General features: G+C 43.9%; 1 protein-coding gene across 1 annotated transcript in view; it reads right to left on the bottom strand.

The window, feature by feature from the left end:
* Positions 1 to 8372: 8372 nt before the first annotated feature.
* The window catches only part of LOC120942686 (F-box/LRR-repeat protein fbxl-1-like), a 46961-nt gene continuing 32885 nt past the window's right edge, over positions 8373 to 22448 (bottom strand). The window contains exons 7-9 of the mRNA XM_040355623.1: positions 20654 to 20770; positions 11027 to 11137; positions 8373 to 8846 (exon numbers count right to left, since the gene is read on the bottom strand). Coding sequence (XP_040211557.1) covers positions 8720 to 8846; positions 11027 to 11137; positions 20654 to 20770 — 355 coding nt within the window. The 3' untranslated portion in view covers positions 8373 to 8719. The remainder of the gene's footprint in view (positions 8847 to 11026; positions 11138 to 20653; positions 20771 to 22448) is intronic.

The following is a 22448-nucleotide window of genomic DNA, read 5'->3' as shown; positions in this document are numbered from 1 at the left end:
CAATGAAGCGCAATCGTCCAGTGGACAGCTACACATATAGGGGCAGATCCACAGAGAGAGCATGCCAGCGTATCTACTGATACGCCGGCGTACTTTCAAATTTCCCGCGTCGTATCTTTGTTTTGAATCCTCAAAACAAGATACGACGGCATCTGGGTTAGATCCGACAGGCGTACGTCTTCGTACGCCTTCGGATCTAAGATGCAATTCTTCGGCGTTCCTGACGTTTTCCGCGTCGAGTATGCAAATTAGCTATTTCCGACGATCCACGAACGTACGAGCGGCCGTCAAATTATTTTACGTCGTCTCTAGTCGGCTTTTTCCGGCGTATAGTTAAAGCTGCTGTTTTGTGGCGTACAGTATAGTTAGACTTGCCATGTTAAGTATGGCCGTCGTTCCCGCGTTTAATTTGATTTTTTTTTTTGTTTGTGTAAGTCGTCCGTGAATCGCGGGATGGACGTAATTTACGTCCAAGTCTAAACAATGACGTCCTTGCGACGTCATTTTGCGCAATGCACGGCGGGAAAATTAGGGACGGTGCATGCGCAGTTTGTTCGGCGCGGGGACGCGCTTCATTTACATTAAACACGCCCCCTACCCGCCCAACTTGAATTCCGCGCCGTTACGCCCCTTGAGATACACTACGCCGCCGTAACTTACGGCGCAAAATCTTTATGGATTCAAACCAAAGCCAGGTAAGGTACGGCGGCGTAGCGTATCTCAGATACGATGCGCCGGGGCAGATCTTTGTGGATCTGCCCCATAGTGTGCAACAGACGCGTCAAAGGTTTAGGGGTGTCAGGTATACTCTCGAATAGCAAACAATGAGTGTGTGTCAGAGCCAATGCGACTCCCCGCCAACTTATCCAACAAATCCAGAACCTCCCTCAAAGTGGGACGCAATTTCTCACAGTCCCAAAATAGATGTAAAAAAGATCCCTGCTGGGGGCAACCACAAAAGCACAGAGGGGAGCTCTGAGGGAAGATCCTGCTTAATCGAAGAGGGGTGAGGTACCAGCGGGTGAATAATTTAATGGCCGTTTCCCTAACCGAAAGGGAGATTGAACATTTCCTCATGTTTTGCCAGCAAGCATCCCAATCCCTCTGGTCATAACCAAGGCCCATCTCCTGATCCCATTGAGCCATGTGTTTCAAAATGGAACCACTCCCAATCCCACCCATAGATCTGTACAATATAGAGATGAGACCCTTCTGCCTAGGGGAAGTAGAACACAGGGTTTCAAACACCGTATTGGTGTCAGAGGGGACAGCCGCATAGTGTGTCTGAAAAAAATGACGGACATGCAGATACCTGTAGTACTCCCTCAAGGGAATGTCCTTCAGAGTGCGAAGCTGAGAAAATAAGATAAATATATCCACGTGCTGCAGGTCCGCCAATGAAGTCAGGCCACAGCTCGTCCACCAACTGAAACGAGTAGGCGTGTGAAAGGCTGTCGGGAACCTGGGATCCCCTAAAAAGGATGCACCCGGAGGGAACCATCAGATAATTTTAAAACAAGTTCTACGTTTTTTCACCAATGGGAAAAAAACTGATGGGGCCCACACACGATCGGTTCGTCTGATGAAAACGGTCCATCACACCGTTTTCATCGGACGAACCGATCGTGTGTACGGGGCATTAATATAGTGGGGCTTATTTGCTAACGTGGTCATTGTTACATTGCCCATGAAAACCAACCTTTGTTCACTTTCAATACCCATTCAGTTTTAGAGGACTTTGCGTGCATCCACCACCGACACTGCAGACAATCGCTGGTTGTGCGAATAAGTGCATCCGCCTGCGAATTGTCACTATAGTAAACAAGGCTGGCAGGGAACCTAGCCACTCTCATCCGCAGAAGATTCCTGACGCTACAGTTGGCACCGGCCTTAATTGCTGGTGTGAATGTAGCCTTGTACATAGGAGTATTGGAGATCTTTCACCAGTTCAGAGGGACTGTATGGCATCTGGCAGTTTGAAGGTGAACGTATTTGTTTATTATCCAGAGGAGAGCAAATACATACAAGGAATAGTTTTCAAACTGAAATGAACTGACTTCTATTTCTTTATTGACCAAGACTCGCGGTGTCCAGGCCACACCCGCAGATATCATTCATAACCTATACGCAGTGATTTCACAGAAATACACTCCATAAGCTACCTGACAGTGGAATACCTGGGATATCTGACTCCCAGGGGCTTAATGCATAGTTGATTCCTCTATTCCTCCTATACATAGCACACATATACCACAGTCCATTTATCCACAAATATGTTTTAACCACTTGAGCTCTGGAAAGTTTTACTCCCTTCATGACCCCTTTTGCTATTCAGCACTGCGCTACTTAAACAAGCAATTGCACGGTCATGCAACACTTTAAAAGAAAAATCCCAATGAGTGTATATTACAGTCCAATGTATTTGGTAGAGGCATGGCAAGTTTTTGGAAGTTGTAATTTTTGTCACAATTTTTTGGAAAATGAAGAAATGAAATACAATTTTCTTTACATACACCAGTGCAGTACAGCATCATCATATTACAGGTGTGGCGGTGATCAGGGATACTGACTGGTGACAGTCAGTATGTAAGAAAAAGCGAAAAAGATAAATATTTTTTATTTAATTATTTTTACATTTTATTTATTTATTTTAACACCCCCCCCCCCCCCTCTATTTTTGTTGTACATCCTGTTATCAGAGTGCTGCTTATACAGTGATGATCACCTTAGAAGCAGTGGGCCGGATTCAGAAAAGAGATACGCCGGCGTATCTCCTGATACGCCGGCGTATCTCTGAGTCTGGCCGTCGTATCTATGCGGCTGATTCATAGAATCAGGTTACGCATAGATATCCCTAAGATCCGACAGTAAGTGTCTTACACCGTCGGATCTTAGGCTGCAATTTCACGCTGGCCGCTAGGTGGCGCTTCCGTTTGTTTAGGCGAGGATTATGCAAATTAGTATTTACGTCGATTCAGAAACGAACGAACGCTCGGCGCTTTTTTTTTACGTCGTTTGCGTTCAGCTTTTTCCGGCGTTTAGTTACCCCTGCTATATGAGGGGTATGTGTGGCGTATCCTATGTTAAGTATTGCCGTCGTTCCCGCGCCGAGTTTTTAAATTTTTATGTCGTTTGCGTAAGTCGTTAGCGAATACGGCTGGACGTAATTTCCGTTCAAGGCGAAAGCATGACGAGTTGCCAACATCGTTTGGAGCAATCGCACTGGGATTCAGTCGCGGCCAGCGCATGCGCAGTTCGTTCGGCGCGGGGACGCGCATCATTTAAATGATACACGCCCCCTACCCGCCGAATTTGAATTCCGCCAGGTGGATTTATGCTACGCCGCTGCAACTTTACAGGCAAGTGCTTTGTGAATACAGCACTTGCCTGAAAAACTTACGGCGGCGTAACATAAATGAGTTACGTTACGCCAGCAGAAAGATCCGCTGATCTTTCTGAATCTGGCCCAGTATTTTTAGCTGTCATAAATGGGATAACATTCATGAAAAGCTTTCTTATGGTTGTGATCTGTGATTGTTGCACCCCCTTCCTCAGAGCTAGGGCCTAGCTCTGAGGAAGGGGGTGCGCCCCTGAAACGCGTTAGCTGAATCCCGTGTTCTGTGCATGTCCATGCACTGTGTTTATGGCCTTTTGTCAGTTGCATTTTGTGAGTACTCACTTTTATACAAAAAAATATATTATTAAATTATCTCTGGTAATGCACTATTTCCATTTCTGTTTTTCTTGTAGTTCCTTTCGAATTACCCCATCTGAGGAAAGCAGCATCCACCTAGTTCTGGGATACCATATATACCTTTCACACCATTTTATCTGACATCTGTTACTCCTCACCTTGGAAACCCTATTAGCACTATTGGAAGTGATTGTGTTTTTTGTATATCAGCAGATGCTTCACTCAAAAGCAGTTTCCTTTTGGAATGAATAGGCTAAAATGATTAAGACGTTACATTGTGGAGAGGGATGAGGATGATTTTGGAGAGGGATAAGGAGGATGGAGTTAAATTGTGGAGAAGGATGAGGATGACACTGTTACATTGTGGAGGGGGATGAGGAAGATTCTGGAGAAGGATGAGGATGACACTGTTACATTGTGGAGAGGGATGAGGATAATTATGGAGAGGGATGAGGATGATAGAGTTACATTGTGTAGAGGGATGAGAAAGTTTCTAGAGAGGGATGAGAATGATTAAGTTACATTATTGAGAGGGATAAAGGATGATTCTGGAGGCGGGTGAGGATGATTCTGAAGAGGGGGATGAGGATGATTCTGGAGAGGGCTGAGGATGATGGAGTTACATTGTGGAGAGGGATGAGGATGATTCTGGAGAGGGATGAGGATGATGGAGTTACATTGTGGAGAGGGATGAGGATGATTCTAGAGAGGGATGAGGATGATGGAGTTACATTGTGGAGAGGGATGAGGATGATTCTGGAGAGGGATGAGGATGATAGAGTTACATTGTGGAGAGGGATGAGGAAAATTATGGAGAGGGATGAGGATGATGGAGTTACATTGTGGAGAGGGATGAGGAAAATTATGGAGAGGGATGAGGATGATGGAGTTACATTGTGGAGAGGGATGAGAAAGTTTCTAGAGAGGGATGAGAATGATTAAGTTACATTATTGAGAGGGGAAAAGGGTGATTCTGGAGGGGGGTGAGGGTGATTCTGATGAGGGGGATGAGGATGATTCTGGAGAGGGCTGAGGATGATGGAGTTACATTGTGGAGAAGGATGAGGATGATTCTGGAGAGGGATAAGGATGGTGGAGTTACATTCTGGAGAGGGATTCGGATGATGGAGTTACATTGTGGAGAGGGATGAGGATGATTCTGGATAGGGATGAGGATGATGGAGTACACTTTTTATCTTCATATATTAAGTTATTAGAGTGTTAAAATAAAAGTGGATGCACTGAAGGACTTGGTGGTATGGCCAGTGGGCGGATTCAGTGGGACAGCCAGTGGGAAGTTTCAGTGAGACGGCCAGTGGGCAGATTTAGTGGGACGCTGTGTAAGAAGCGTCAACATTTCTGATGGCTGCCCTGGTGGAAGGTATGGGCTAGATTCAGATAGAATGGTCTATCTTTCCGCCCGGCGTAATGTATCTCAGATACGTTACGCCGCCGTAATTTAGGGCGCAAGTTCTGTATTCAGAAACAACTTGCGCCCTTAGTTACGGCGGCGTAACGTATCTGTGTCGGCGTAAGCCTGCCTAATTCAAATGTGGATGATGTGGGCGTGTTTTATGTATATTAACTGTGACCCCGCGTATTTGAAGTTTTTTACGAACGGTGCATGCGCCATTCGTTAAAAAATCCCAGTGCGCATGCTCGAAATTCCGCCGCAAATCGTCATTGCTTTCGACGTAAACATAAATTACGTCCAGCCCTATTCACGAACGACTTACGCAAACAACGTAAAAATTTTAAAACTCGACGCGGGAACGACGGCCATACTTAACATAGGATACGCCTCATATAGCAGGGGTAACTATATGCCGAAAAAAGCCTAACGTAAACGACGTAAAAAAAAATACGTTTCTGAATCGGCGTATCTAGCTCATTTGCATATTTCTTGCATAAATATACGGAAGCGCCACCTAGCGGCCAGCGTAAATATGCAGCCTAAGATACGACGGTGTAAGACACTTACGCCGGTCGGATCTTAGGGAAATCTATGCGTAACTGATTATATGAATCAGGCGAATAGATACGACCCCGAAACTCAGAGATACGCCGTCGTATCTTCTATGTGAATCTACCCCTATGTGTTTAAAGCTCTGGCAAGTTTCTAGTAATTTTTATCTAAGCTGTTAACCATGATCCTAAAAGCACAAATCAGGGACCCAGGCCTGATTCTAAAATCTCGATCAGTTACTCTGCTGCATAAAACAAGAATCTCATTAGAATCAGTGAACTTGTAATGCAATTTAGGATGCTGTATAGTGTATATGCACCATTTAACTATCCCTATTTGAAGTACAGTGGGATTTTACCATTCCTAAGCGTGACACAGCCTTCCCAAAGCTCACTCATCAATGCCACAACCACAATACGTGATTGCATTTTGATATCACCTGCAGAGATTTCCCAGCATGTTTAAAAATGTATAGAAATGATTAAGGATCATTGCCTTTTTACCAGGGGAGCATTCTTTACTGCACAAGTGCCAAAATACACATCTGTCAGGCTAAAGTACAGCAGGATTAGTAATCATGTTATGAGTGAGCTGATGCCTCTTCGTAGTCAGTAAGAGATCTGTCAACGTATGGCTGGCCTCACATCTTTGAAAATAGTAATTGTCCCAGAAAAGAAATAAATACTAATATATATATATATATATATATATATATATATATATTTATACTGTATATATATATATATATATATACCTATATCTATATATATAAAACGCAACGTGTGTGTGTGTGTGTGTGTATGTTCCAGCATCACGTCCAAACGGCTAAAGATATTAACATGAAACTTGGCACACATGTTACTTATATGTCAGCAACAAACATAGGATAGGTGGTTTAACCCTTACCCACCCCCATTTGCCATGGTCGGGGTTTTTCTTTAAAGTCCCATTCAACTCTATGGGAAATACATGTTACTTCATAACTTCCAAACGAAATTTTCGGCTGTGTAACTTAAATTCCGCCGGCGCAAGGCGTTCCTCTTCAAATGGGGGCGATTCCCATTTAAATTAGGCGCGCTCCCGCGCCGGCCGTACTGCGCATGCTCGTGACGTCATTTTCCCGACGTGCATATCGCGAAATTACGTTACGCCGAGCTTTGTGGATCGCGTCGGGTCAATAAAGTTGCGTCGAAAAAAAAAAAAGATACGGCGGAATTTTTTTTTTTTAAAACAAAAAAAAAACGCGCCGCTGGACAGAAGGGTCTACTTTTACAAGGTGTAAACAGTTTACACTTTGTAAAAGCAGCCCTAATTTTACACATGCAACTTAATACTTACGGAGAAAAAACGAAGCTGAAAAGCTTTGTGGATCTCCGTAAGTGCTAATTTGCATACCCGAAGCAAAATGCCCCCAGCGGCGGATGCGGTACTGCATCCTAAGATCCGGCAGTGTAAGTCTCTTACACATGCCGGATCTTCTGTCTATCTCTTGGAAACTGATTCTGTGGATCATTTCCAAAGATAGAAACAGGGATACGCAGGCGGAACAGCAGATCCGCCTGCGTATCTCTTTTGAGGATCTGGCCCTTAGGACCCATTTAGATAGTCTATGCATGTGCATAGAGATGCGTTTTTTTGGAGTAATAAGCAGGGGCACATGTTGTCAGTGGGGTGGATTCAGCAAGCAATTACGCCTGCGTATCCATAGATACGCAGCGTAATTGCTAAGTAGCGCCGGCGTATCGACTTTCTCTATTCAGAAAGCTTGATACGCCGACTGTAGCCTAAGATATGACTGGCATAAGGCTCTTATGCCGTCGTATCTTAGGCTGCATTCTTACGATGGCCGCTAGGTGGCGTTCCCGTAGTGGTCAGCATAGAGTATGCAAATTGCATACTCACGCCGATTCACAAACGTACGCGCGCCCGGCGTTCGAGTTTTACGTCGTTTGCGTTCGTCGATTTCTGCGTAAGGCTGCTCCTGCTATTAGGAGGCGCAGCCAATGCTAAGTATGGACGTCGTTCCCGCGTCGCGTTTTTCAAAATTTGCGTCGTTTGCGTAAGTGGATCGTGAATGGCGCTGGACGCCATTTACGTTCCCGTCGAAGCAAATGACGTCCTTGCGACGTCATTTACTGCAATGCACGTCGAGAAAGTTTCCCGACGGAGCATGCGCACTATGTTCGGCGCGGGAACGCGCCTAATTTAAATGATCCACGCCCCCTACGGGATCATTTAAATTACGCGCGCTTACGCCGACCACTTTTACGAAACGCCCCCGCAAATTACAGAGCAAATGCTTCGTGAATGAAGCGTAGCTCAAGTAATTTACGGAGGCGTAGCGTAAAAACGGTACGCTGTGCCCCCGTAGTAGTGCGCGCCCCTACCTGAATCCACCCCAGTGCTTTTTTGAATTAAGAATATGAAGTTAGGGTTAACAGCTGGCTTCCTTGGGCGCTGTGGTATCATGTAAAGTGGGGGACACTGCATTGAGAGTACCTTCCTACAAGCTAGTAGGGGTACTGGAGGAGGTGGAATTTTAGTTTGGGGAGAATTTTGGCTTGCAAAAAGAATTTATGCTTGGGGTAACCGTGCAGATTAATGCTCTTTTTTTTTTTTGGATGTAAGGGAGGTTTTTTTTGCAGACCCATAATGCTCATACATTTCGGGGAGAGGGGGGGGGGCGCTGTTTGGCATCTTTGCTCTGGGCACTATATGATCTTGTACTGTGTAAATGAGCCCTATATTGTATGAAACAAAGAATACAAATACATTAATTTTATTATGGTTGTCGAAAATAACTTTATTAAAGAAAAATAAATACTACAAATATACAGTATAACAAATACAGGGCAAATTCCCACTTTTGTGTTTTGGCAGCATTTTCCGGGTAACCCAAATAGCTCTGAAGAAAGAATCTGTACAATTGATACAGCATACAAAACACATGCGTATAAGATGCAATACACACATGAAAACGGCATTCCTTTTTTTAGAAAACACAAAAGTGGGAATGAGTTCCTAATACAGACAGTAAAATACATACTTTAGATAGATCTTCATTCTTCAGAAATGTTTGCAGTTGCTATAGAAAGATCATGAAATATCTGAAAGGATTTACTGAACTGTTTAATATGTTTAAAATCAGGAGATATGCGACAGCCATAGAGATGGAGTATCTTCAACCTGAAACAACAGTGCACAATGTGTATTATTTAATGTGCATGTCAATTTATTTGCAACACTGTAGAAAGAAAAAAACACTACTATATGGAACTGAAAAATTCTCCTAACTGAACTATTAACAATTGGAGCTCACAACAAACTCTATTACTCGTGTCATAAGATAATTAGGCAGGGTGACCACTCAAGTCTTGGGCACCTGGAGGAAAATATTTAGTACAATCTCCTCAAGTACAGAGTCCACCCCAATAGAGCTCCCCTTAGGACAGATCTCTCCCTTAACTATTACAGCCCCCCCCCCCCCCCCAGTACAGATACCCCTCACAATACAGCTCCTCATAGGACAGATCTCTCTCCTCAACCAGTAGAGTCCCCCCCAGTACAGATCCCCCCAATATAGTTCCACCCAGGACAGATCTCTCTCCTCAACTAGTGCAAACCCCCCCCCCCCCCCCCAGAAACATATCCCCCCTCCCCAGTACAGCTCCCCTTCGGACATATCTCTCACCTCAACTTGTACAGCTCCCCTCCAGTACAGATCCACCAATTCAGTTCTATCCAAGAGAAATCTATCTTCTAAACCAGTACAGCTCCCCCAGTACAGACCCCCCCTTCCCAATAAAGCTCCCCTCAGGACATCTCTTACCTCATGTACAGCTGCCCCAATACAGTACCACCCAGGACAGATCTATCTTCTAAACCAGTACAGCTTCCCCAGTACAGAACCCAACCCCCCCCCCCCCCAATACATTTTCCCCAGGGGTCAAGTCCTGGGGAAAAAAGTGTGGGAACTCCCACCCAAGATCCACTCCCCCTCCAAAAAAAAAAAAAAAAAATGATAAGCTCATATGCATAATTACTAAACCGCATGTTTTTTAATTTTTTCTATCCACTGTACCTTAGTAATCCTTTATGTTACTGGCTGCTTCCTGTATATGGATTCATTGGGTAGTGTGCGAGTATTCCGTCACTTCAAGTTCTTTCTAAATCCCGCGATAACTCGCGGCAGACCTCCGCAATGTCTCCTGGGAACAATGACAAAAGCTCCCAGGAGACATTGCGGCATTGAGGAAGTGACGGAATACCCGCACACTACCTGATGAATCCATATACAGGAAGAGGCCGGTAACATAAAGGATTACTAAGGTTCGCCTGCCCCTGAAAGTGACTCGAGCTGGGCATCGCTGCTTAGTGAATGATTGGCTTGGGCGGCTCTTCTCCTCTAGTCCTGCAAAGGGATCTGCGTTCCTGCTGTGAAAAAAGTGCAGGAACTCCGTTCCCACGCGTTCCCGCAGGACTTGAGCCCTGATTTTCCCTCACTTTTCTTTCTTATCAACCAGTACAGCTCTCCCTCCTAATATAGTTCCACTCAGGACAGATCTCTTTCCTCAACCAGTACAGCTCCCCCTCTCCTCAACTAGTACAGCTCTCCCATTACAGATCCCCCTCCCCCAGTACAGCTCCCCTTAGGACATATCTCTCACCTCAACTAGTACAGCTCCCCCCCAATACAGCTCCCCCAATACAGTTCTACCCAGGACAGTTCCCTCTCCCCAATACAGCTCCCCTTAGGACATATCTCTCACCTCAATCAGTACAGCTCCCCCCCAGTACAGATCTCCCAATACAGTTCCAACAAAGAGAGATCTATCGCCTAAACCAGTACAGCTCCTCTCAAGTCAGATCTCTTTCCTCAACTAGTACATTAACCCCAGCACAGATCCCCCCAATTTAGTTCCCCTCAGGACACATTTCTCTCCCCAACCAGTACAGCTTCCCCACAAACCAGTATAGTATAGCTTTCCTCCAATACATATAGCTCTCCCCTTCAATAAATCCACTTACCAGACCTGGCATTTTAGATTGAAAGGAAGTCCTTGCTTGGCTGTGCCATATAACCGAAGCCAAAGGACACATAATTAGAACCTCCTTCCTCTAAACTTCATGTCTGTCTCTGAGTTCTATCAGATGGACAGAGCAGGAGCTGCAATGTTTAAGACTGTCAGCAGTAGCTGAGGAGTTTGAGCTCTATTTATATATGCCTCCGGGAACTTTTGGCCTTCCATGTTGCCTGGCTCCATAGAATTTGCAGAGTATAGCCATAGGATGCATGTGTACACCCACAATGACATAAGCACGCTCATTTTCCAAATCTTCAGCTACATGCTATTTAGCTTTCATACCTTTTGCAGTTTTTGCAAAGTTTTTCAATAGCATCAGCTGTAACGTCCTTGCAGAAACTGAGCTTCAAGCACTCCAGTGAATTATTGCAATAGCTGGCTAGCAAACATACCCTGCAAGAGAGAATAATAACAGTTAACAGTGCATATAGACTTCATTTAAAGAATACAGATACAGTATAACAATGAAAATATAATTGCTACAGGCTAGTCAATACCAGTGCGGATGAGGCCTAAGTACAAAATATAAACTATGCAGGGGCGGCAACCATGAGAACCCAGCTGAATTGCCTTGGCAGGCAAGGGGACAGTCTACAAACGTTCATTATACACAGTAATGTGTAGGCTACTTGTACACTGGATGTTTAGACTCCTGTGCACTGTGCGTCGAAAACCTTGCATTTTTGTGCTCACAGGCGCCACAGGTACATCATGCAGCCCCTCTGGTAGTTACGTTTAGGGCCCTGCACATTCAGAGACATTTGCCTTAAACACAGACAACCTGCGTTCTGGGCATAAGTCCCTGAATGTATAGGGTCCTAAATGACAGTACCACTTAGTATGGCATCCAGTCACAGTGGATTTCAACCTAAACACAGCAAGTGCATGTGCATTTAAACACACTTTAACTCACATGCTTGGGTAAGTGAGCCTGAAAACGCCATCAGGTTTACTGCATAAGTCAGCACTTGAAGCATGTGTAGCACCCTCCTAGGTTGCTATCGTTTAGGCAAATTTAGTTTTTGGCTTCCCTGTAGGAGGGGAGCAGTGTTCAATTGCTTTTGACTGTTCTAGGTTCTGCTGGTGCAGGCTCAGCTACTTTCCCCTATTTGTCAACACCTTTCAGCAAGTGCTGGGACATAGTGGATGGGAGCGATTGATTCTGGTCAAAATATTTATAAAGCCTCAGCCAATCCCTGGTCGAAAGAGTGACCAGCAGGGGGCTGAGAGGTGTTTAATTGGTCTGGGGCCTAGAGAAGTAGGGCCTTGTTCCTGTGGAAGAGTACACAGCCTGAGGGCTGTGGCCCTTTGTACTGCTAGCTACAGAACAGGGGTCCATTAGAGGGGGGGTCCGTTAGAGGTTGGGGACCTTCGTCTCGAGCCTTCTGTAGCAGTGCAGGGTGCTTGACAGGGCAACCATTTCAGAGGCACTCAGTATAGAGACTGACTGGTATTACAGAAAGCATTACAGTACATAGGACACCCTGAAGAAGCAAAGTAGTAACAAGTGTCCTCCTTTAAACGTTTGCTAGTTTTGGAGCATCCCAAGGCTTACCCAAGGCATACCTCACCCAAGTTAAATCAGCAAATAAACTACAAAAAGACATGTCTGGCCTATTTACTGACTTGAGTGACTGTGAACTACCGTGTGCCTGAATGCCATGTGCTGCACAGGGAAAAAAACATGGGATAAAACAGCCTGCCAGTATAGTTTCTGTGCTACATATAATGTTGTACAATTTGCAGTAACTATAACAGCCAATAAGACTTTTGTTTCATGTTATTGGCTTTGTGAAAGGTGATTTCTGGTTGGTCACCAGGGGTTGCTCCATTTTACACATCATTTTTGTAGGTACCACTTGTGGGGTGGGGCCTACCGAACCTTTTCACTTCCCAAACGGGCCCGCTCGTGGCCCCAGAGCCTGGCCTTCCCCTTATTTATGTACAGACGAGGGTGAAGGGTAGAACCCAAAAAGCCCCAGAAAACACAGATCCCGCACTAACACCCTCCCTACCTGGGCAGTCTAAAAGTAACTAAACAAAAGCCCATCATTTGTAGGCACCTACCTACATACTGAATAGGCTAGAAAGACACTTGGCTATTTTAATATCTGACACTCTGTTAGGCCACAAAGATTACATATGAAAATTATGCTTACAAGAACAGGTTTTGTTTGCCCATGGCATGCCATGTTTCATTTTTAAATCTACATCACAGAAATGACAGTTGGATGTTGGTTGGTTGATATACACAACAGGAATTTATTAATACATAACTCTGCAGGTCCCCAGTGTGACAGTACAAGGTCATCATGAAAAGAACACAGGGTTTTGCACATTTGCAGAGTGCAGAACTACAAATCATTAATTTTGAGTGGAGAAAACTCTTTTTGCAGATTTATATGGATTTTGATGTTTCTGATTGGGGCTTCGTAGTTTGGAGATTTTCAAAGTGCCTTGGGAGGGAAGAAATCTTTGTAGTCAAATAGCAGGGTGTGGGCCCAGGTGCACACAGCCCTTATAATGTTGGTCTGCTAAGAGTTGCAGGCGGAATGGAGAGGAGTGCAGTTGGAGCAGTGGCTAGGGCTCGAAGGCTATGTGCATCCAAGGAGCCCAAGGCTGTGTGTGTCCAAGAAGCTCCAAGCTGTGTGTGTTAAAGGGCTTGAGGCTGTGTGCATTAAGGAGCCCAAGACTGTGTGTGTCCAATAAGCTCTAAGTTGTATGCTTGGAAGAGCTTGTGGTCTGAGAGACCACTATCTTTAGCAGCAGTGCTGTGAGGAGTACCCAGACAGGCTAGCATTTTCATTTGGATTTTGTGTATTTTCCTGAAGAAGGATACCTATGTGGGAAGGCGTATGCTGGGCTTTTGGTTTTGCCTTTCTTAAAGCGGAGGTCCGCCTAAAAAAATAAATATTAAAAGCCAGCAGCTACAAATACTGCAGCTGCTGACTTTTAATAAATGGACACTTACCTGTCCAGGGTGCCCACGCCGCCATCCTCGGTGCAGCTTCACTTCTCGGTTCCTTACTGTGCATGCGCGAGTCTCGCTGCGCGTCCTCACTGGTCCCCGCTATCTTCTGGGACCATTGTGTTTCCCAAAAGCTGGGGGGCGGGAAGGGGCGTGACTCAGAAAAGTGGAGATTCACTTTTTGTGTGGACCTCCGCTTTAATAAACATAGGCTGTCAGGCCCTTAAATATAGTTCCTGACTGAGGTGAACTCAATTGAAAACGCATCTACCACTAGAGCTAATGATTCACCATGCCAAAATTGGTGGAAGGTGTGGGCAAATTGATGGTGGAATTCAGGTCTTCGCTCTTATGGTGAATTCCCTGTGTTTGGAAGTGCAGCCAGGCAAAAGGCATTGTGTGTTGCAGGTGGTGAACCTGCGAAAGGAGAGTCAAACATTTCTCCTAAGAACTGTGTTACAGGTTGCTGTGTATGTGACTGCAAGGATACGGCGGTCAAAGCAGAAAAAGGATGCAATCCTTGCTGAAGCAAGGGAAAGAATTCTGAGGTTAGAGTGTATTACTTCACTAAGGATGAGCTCCGGCGTGTTCACACACCCTGGGCCAGATTCAGGAATAATTACGGCGGCGTAAAGTATCCCCTTTACATTACGCCGCCGCAAGTTTTCGGCGTAAGTGCCTGATTTACAAAGCACTTGCCTGTAAACTTGCGGCGGCGTAACGTGAATCTGTCCGGCGCAAGCCCGCCTAATTCAAACGGGGCGTGTGTCATTTAAATTAGGCGCGCTCCCGTGCCGAACGTTCTGCGCATGCTCCGTGTGAAAATTTCCCGCCGTGCTTTGCGCGAAATTACGGCGCCCCGACGTGTTTTTTGAACGACGACGTGCGTAACATACTTTCGTATTCCTGGACGTCTTACGCAAAAAAATAATAATTAAAAATTCGAAGCGGGAACGACGGCCATACTTTGACATGGATGGTGTAATTTTACACCATCTAAATAGCACTCTTAACTTTACGACGCAAAAAAACGATGTAAGAGATTGCGACGAACGCGCGTACCTTCGTGGATCGCCGTAAACAGCTAATTTGCATACCCAACGCTGGAAAACGACACGAACTCCACGGCCGCCGGAAAATTACACCTAAGATCCGAAGGCGTACGAAGCCGTACGCCTGTCGGATCTTAGCCAAAAGCCGTTGTATCTTTGTTTGTGAATTACAAATAAAAATAAGGCAAATTTGAAAGTACGCCAGAGTATCAGCAGATACTCCGGCGTACTTTTTCTGTAAAACTGGCCCCCCATGTGCAGAGCCTGCCAGGAAGTCAGAACTGTGCTGCGCTAATCACAGGCAGCGAGACATTGTCCTGATCTCTGCAGCCATGCATTGGGACAATGTCTCACTGCCTGTGATTAGCGCAGCGCAGTGCCAACCTCCTGGCAGGTTCTGCATGTGGGGTGTGTAAACACGCCGGAGCTCATCCTTATTCTCCACCTACCTCAGTCAGGCCAGAAAAGTCAGCTGTGTGTGAATCAGCAGTCGACTGAAGCAAACTGGTTGTGTCACCCACAGTTTAAGGAGTAGTGAAGGATGTTGTCCCTGGCAACATAAATTCAGGTATGCAACAGCATGTGGCAAGGAGGAGTACAGTCTGAAATCCAAGGAGTTTGCCTGCCCAAGGATGTGACCAGTGGTGTCCTCGGGAGCGGTATACCACGGCAACGGGAGAGAGCAAGTCAATGTAGAGTTGCCAAGATTTTAAAGCTCAGAGTTCAGTACTGTGTTTGGCGTGTGGTCAAGTGGGCCATGGGACCTTTACTTGAGCCAGGTTCTGGAACACTGTCAGGAGTCCAGAAAGACTGCAGTGTCGCCCTGTGGCCACAAAGGGGCAGTAGCCTGTGAGGATGTAGCTGAGAGACAGAACACCCAAATGAAACCAAAGTAACCTTCTACAGGATCTGGTAAAACTACTGCAGTTTATGGGACGGGTCCCAGTGAAGCAGGAGTGTGTCCAGCGGGCAAGATCCACTAAGTGTATGGACATGGACTTGCTAAAGTGTGCAACCCTGAGTAGTGGGGAGACACAGGTTGAAGTCTAAATGGCGTGGCTTCTCACGACGCTCAGGAAGTGACCTCTGCAGTTATTGTTTTTCGGTGAGTGCGTACCCCAGAGGGGGCTTATTTTGTCCCAGGTGGTGTCTTCTAAGGAATTCGGGTGGAAGGTGCTTGCTATCTGCTTTCTTCTTATTTGGACCCTACTTTTGATGGACTTTTCTCCTATTATATTGATACACTCTTCTATTTTGCACTAAGTGTAGAAGTGGTGCCTTTTTGGGATCTACGCTAGAACTTACTACTAACAGCGCTGTTTGTGATTTTTACTATTTTTACATTTTAATGTTTTTATAGTGTTTGATCTCTTTTTTTATATGTTTGTATTTATTTAAACGGCTGCTTTTTGTTAAACTTTTTACTGTGATACACAGATCTTCATGTTATCCGTAGATATCTGTTATTGATTATTTTGCAGTCTTTGCCCATTTGAGGCGCCGAGAGGTGTATTATAGGCCCACAATACACCTGTTTTTCTTTCTGAAGTCTAAATGTGTTGGAGTCAGAGATTGTCCAGGAGAGCACAGATACTATTCTGGTGGAACAGAGGGGGCCTGCACCGTGCTGTGGGAGCAGTCCACTCAAACTATGTGTAGCCCAGTTGGTAAGGGGTTAAGTCAGCCTGTCAAAGCTGAAAGTATAAAGCTGTGTGTATCAATAGCACCATCAGAGCTGGCAAGTAAACGTAAGGTATTATAGCCCGCTGTGGTTGAAAAAGTGTTGTCACAAAGTGATGAGTATAATGATAAATGAACTGTATTTGCTGTTGAGCCCCAAGCTCCAGTGGTGCCTCCTAGATCAGGTGATGTGGGAGCAGTGACAAGGGCTCAAGGTTGTGTGTGTTAAGGAGCACAAGGCTGTGTGTGTCCAAGAAGCTCCAAGCCTTGTGTCTGGAAGTATCTATAGCAGCAGTGCTGTGAAGAGTAGCCAGGTGGGCTAGCAATTTAAATTGGATATTGTGTATTTTGCTGGAGAAGAACCCCTGTTTCGAAAAGCTTATGTTGGACATTTGTTTTTGCCTTTTTTAATAAATATGGGCTGCCAGGCCCTTAAATTTAGTTGGTAAGGATTTAAGTGAAGCCTTAGGCCCCGTACACACGGCCGAGGAACACATCGAGTTCCTCGGCCAGTTCAGCCCTGAAGCCGTCGAGGAGCTCGGCGGGCCGAGAGCTCCCATAGAACAACGAGAAAATAGAGAACATGTTCTCTATTTTCTCGACGAGTTCCTCGGCGGCTCCATCGGGCCGAAAGTGTACACACGACAGAGTTTCTCGGCAGAATCCGGCTCTGACCGAGTTTCTCACCAAATTCTGCCGAGAAACTCTGTCGTGTGTACGAGGCCTTACAATTCTTTACACAATTTGTCTAATTGCAGTGTCAGCAGCTCATTTATTGAGTGTGGTGGAGCAGTATTTTCCTTCATTATTTTTATCCTTAAATTTAGTTCCCAACTGACGTGAACTCACTTGAAAATGCATCTACCTCTACAATTAATGATCCCCCATGCCACACCAAGTAAAGCAGATAAGTTTAGGTTTCCCTAAGGGATATACACTTAACGGTTTGTCATGGAGAAAGTCTTCTCCTAATGATATGTTATTAGACCACAGCAAATTTCTATTGCCAGACTCATAAAAAATAACGCAGTTGTTGCATAGGTTTGAGTACTTTGCTCATTGCACCTCACAATATTAAATTTACCATATTACATCAGATTTGCCATATTACGTCACAGAGTAAAATGTGCTTGTGAGATCTGTGGAACCAAAATCCCAGCTATGCAGCTCATTTCTTTTGTAAATATATGTAATTTCTTAATTGACCTTATTGATTATGCACTACATTGGAAGTAATTGTGGTGGACGTAGTCGATTTGTTTATTTAATATTTTTTGCAATGGAAGACAAGATCAGAGCCTTATAAAGCAGGCTGAGGCAAAATAGAAAGAAGGTTGAATTTGTTTTACATGCATGTTGCCATTCTTGAGTAATTTGTTGTGGAAAATCTGGTTGCCTTTAGGCATTCACACTTGTGCACGTGCATTTATCATTAATGTGCTGTTGTACTGCATGCACAGTAGGGGTCCGGTCGTGAACCAGTGCCTCTTTATGCCAAGTAGGTCTCCAGTTTTGTTTCTGGAGGTAGTTATTTTTTAATTTGGTGCATTAATTTGCCACTTTGTCTATATGGTGCAATTTAGAATTTCCTGAATTGGCTGCACCTGTTGGTAAAGTTATGGAAACAGGCAGTAGGGATTTCTGGATCTGGCACAGGTCATTTTAAAGAGCCATAGCGGCCAAATTGTTGGTATCGTAGTGCTTTACTTGAATTCTTCCAAATGTTCGTTATTGCCTGTAGCAGTAAGGTAAACATTACAGCAGCACAGTGGTGTATATTGGCCTCCCACACCTTTTGTGGCCTATTAGCTGCACAGTGACTACATGGAGTCAAATCTGTAGACGTTGCTATGTGCCTCAACACTGCAGAGAGTTTTTCAATACAGCAGCACCAATTTTTGCGAAGTAGTGAGGTATACAGTTTGAGGCGTAATTCTCCAAGAGTGCATTATACAGACCATAGCTCCCAACTGTCCCTGGTTTTAAGGGACTGTCCCTGATTTGGAACAAAGTCCCTCTGTCCCTCTTTCCTCCTCATTTATCCCTCATTCTGATCTGATGCTATGCATGAATCTATCTAACAAGCATATAGGGGGTGATCTATAGAGAGGGGTCGGTGCCCAGGCGACCTTAATGGATGGGCCGCCAATGTATTATACATTAAAAAATGAAAATCAAATGGCACTTGTTACCATAGCAGCTCTTCTTTCAAAACACAGAATCTTAATGTATGCTACCATAGGAATGGGGATTGGAAATGTTTTGAAAAGCTCTTAGGATCCTTTTCGTATTTCCGTATTTTAATTAGTGGTCCATTATTGAATAAATGATGAATAGTGGGACGCTCATTATACCTGGCTGCATGCTATTATCATGGGATCCTATGACTCACAGCCTTCTCAGTAGCAGTCAGCCCTTCTTACTAATTAGATGCTAACTATATTTTTCCTGTCAAATGAAAACATACACAAGAAAAATATAATCAGAAGTGGTTATCAGACCATGGTGGGAGTTCATCCATGAGTTTTATTCATAACATCACGTGGACGTTTTAGATTATTTTAATGACTTGGAATAAATACAAAGACAAAATACATAAATGAGAGCGGTTTTAACTCCCAAAGCATTTGTTTTTCTGTCCATCCTGTTCAGAGTTTTACACAGCTATGCCACACAGCACAGTTCTGTCAGGAAGGACAGGAGACCTGATTTGAACTTGCTTCAGATTAGTAACACTTAGGGCTCAGTCACATGGATGCTCAGCCTTGTGTAGCATGCACAGTTGTTTGTTTTCTTTTTGTACTAAGCTATTTTTACAGCGAACAGATAAGCATTGGCTATAAACAGTAGAATCACCCGCTCAGTCAAATTTTACTGGTATGCAGGGACGGGTGCACAGACATGGACGGAAAGCTTGTGTGTCTGGGTTGGTGCACCCGTTCCTGCATACTGCAGCTGTAGTAGGGCCTTGTGCACATAGGTGGTATGGTCCATCAGCTTCCAATCCTGATTTTTTTTTTTTTTTACAATTAACTTTAATTAAAAAAACATAAATAAATTGTACTTAAAGGTAAACTCTTTTAGATGTAATTTTTTTTTTCCTCTTTTCACACTGAAGGACCGATCGGGTCCCCCTGTCAGTTTTTCAGGCGGAACCAGTAGTGTATTTAGGTTTTGTGCTGCCCTAGGCGTGACTAAACGTACCCTATAATTTAAATTTGACCCACCCCTTCCTGTAAAGGCCACACCCCTTTTTTCGAGTGGGGACACTAGTTTTTAGGCTCTAATTTGCATAGATTTCCTCTCACTTCCTGTTTGCCTATGGGGCAGGAAGTAAAGGGAAATCTCTGCAATGGGACAGGAATGGGGAAAAATAAACTGACGGGTTATAACCCTCCCTTACTCTATCCAAATTTTTTTTAAAAAGTGTTGCCTATAGTTCTACTTTAACCACACATTTTTGATAATTTTATGGAGAGGACGAAGAAAATATAACCATGCCAATGGTGCATGAGAAAACATAACACAGGGAGGAATGTTTATGGTCCAGGCTGATAGGACAGTCAAAATTAGAGGCAGCTTGTGTTACACTAACAGTGTAGCACAAGCCGGCGGGGACTCTTTCCGTGCTGCCCCCCTGCAAAATGCTGCCCTAGGTCTGGGCCTTGTTGGCCTAGGCCAGGATACAGCGTTGTGCGGACCCACTGACACCCACCGGCATCTGATACGCTGAAAACAGACAGATGGGGATCCGTTTCCCATCCGCCTGGCAGATTGGATCAGATGACAGTCAAATGGAGACAGACAGGCCCCATAGAGAACCGCATGCTGTATCCGTATCCGCTGTGCATAGCGGAGCTGACACAGACCTGCCATCCGCTTGCTCAGTGGGGATTAGCTGAGAGATCACCCGGGTGAGAAGACGCATCCGCTTGATGGCGTCCACCCCATCTGATAGGGGCCTTACTGTTCTGATGTCAGCCCAAAATGTTTTTTTTTTTTACTTTAACTTTTTATGATAATGGTAAACAGGACAAATAGAGCCGCTGCATAGTTTTTTTTTTACTTTAACTCTCCTAGGAAAGGTTGTGTATGTGCAATAGTCTCAGTGGCAGGTGTTTCTTAATACCTATGTGCTAAAGTTAGTGTAAAAACTGATTCTGTCCCTATTTATAAAAAATAAATGAAAAAAAACATTTGTAAACGTACCCCCTTTTTCCTGTTCCTGTTGAACTAAGATCCAGATAACAAATCTGTTGACAGCTTCTTGCTAGTGCTTGAATTCCTACATCTGATATCTTTTTACATCCACTTACGTCAAGATACCTGGGGGTAGATTGAACACTGAACTGTAATCGTTTATATGGAAACCAACATCAAAATATTTCTGCTGTATTCAGGAGCTTAGACCCAATTTTATTTTAATAACATCACACAGCAGTATGGCATCTATTAGTTTCTCCAAATTTGATCTAGAATTAATAACAAAGGTCCATTTTACCTTTATAAATCAGATATTGCTATATCCCAAATAGGTATTGATAATAACTACATAGAAGAGGGGAGGAAAAAAAGCAAAATTTACTGGTACCATGGAAAATACAACAGGTAAAATTACAAAGGCATTAATAAATGATAAAAATCACAAGATAAAAATACCATGGGATAACATATCCCTAGTATGACATCACAAGTCTCTTAATAACAGTATGTAATGTGAATAATTTAACACAGAACTTCAAAACAGAGCAGTCTAGAAAAGGTTTACGTGTTTCGCATGGGTGCTTCCTCAGGACTGTTACAAGTGCATGAGGGAGTGACCTCTCTAAGAAAATACATGTTAAATATCCATCTTGTAACTTACATTTATTTGTAAACAATCATCATGTATTTTTATTTTGTGTCTTTTATATTTAATAAAGTGTTTTGTAATTTTATCTGTTGTAGTTTCCCTAGTACCAGTAAAGTCCGCTTTTTGGATGCTGTAGGATGTGGTACTATACTGGCAGATTCTCTTTTGCATTGATATCAACATTAAAAGGAAAATTCTAAATTTTACATTGGGATGGATTTACTAAGGCAGTAGAGGCTATTCACTTAGCAAAGTGAGTGTTCAGTTTGAATAGTGTATGTATAGTAAATAAGATGAACCTGTGTTCACTTTAATACCCAATTAAATATGCAAAGGAAACAGGATTTTTACCAGCAACCATATTGGATGATTAAAGTGAGCATAGCTTTATCTTATCTAATAAGCTCAGTGAACATTAACTTTCCAAAGTGAACATTAATTTTCTTAATGTTAAATGATGTTAAATGAAACTAGAAATAGATGCCGGATAAATGACAAGCTCCCCCGACAGGCAACTCCTTATTTAACCGAAACATGACTTAACCAGTGCTGTTTTAAGTCTTTTTAAAGGAGTTATGACAACCTGAGCAATTTCCAGTCCAAAGCAACATACCAACTGGTGTAACATTATTGTATATACACGTTTTTAAGATTTTCACAGATAGAGATGCTTTTGGCATTCATACTAACTATTTAACATAATATAAATAATCGGTGTATCAATGTATAGATTTTCAAGATATAAAATCCTGACCATACACCATTATCATTTCACTTCATCAAGGGAGAGCTACATGTACATCAAGGAGTGGTAATTTGGACAGACAATTATTTTTTAACTTAAAGTAGAAGTCTACCCTAACACTAAAATCCCTGCATCTACAGACATCCACAATCTAACACTACGCTATCTAGCCCTGAAGAAATCGGTGAAGCCGATCTGACCTGATCCTACGGTGTCAGCTGCGGCTTCGCTGTGGAGGTGGGTTCAGAGGACACAGCCAACAACAGAAGCCTCATAGTAACCCAATGGGTTATGTCACTCACCATTCATTTCACAGCTGTTGTTGGCTGTGTCCTCTGCAGAGTTTCGGCCACTGGAGATCAGACCAGAGCGGCTTCAGAAAAGATAAGTATACTGATTTCTTAGGG

The sequence above is a fragment of the Rana temporaria genome, chromosome 1 (genome assembly GCF_905171775.1).
Source record: "Rana temporaria chromosome 1, aRanTem1.1, whole genome shotgun sequence".
Classification (NCBI taxonomy): Eukaryota; Metazoa; Chordata; class Amphibia; order Anura; family Ranidae; genus Rana; species Rana temporaria.
The sequence above is the reverse complement of the archived record's forward strand: the minus strand, read 5'-3'. Positions and strand labels throughout refer to the sequence as shown.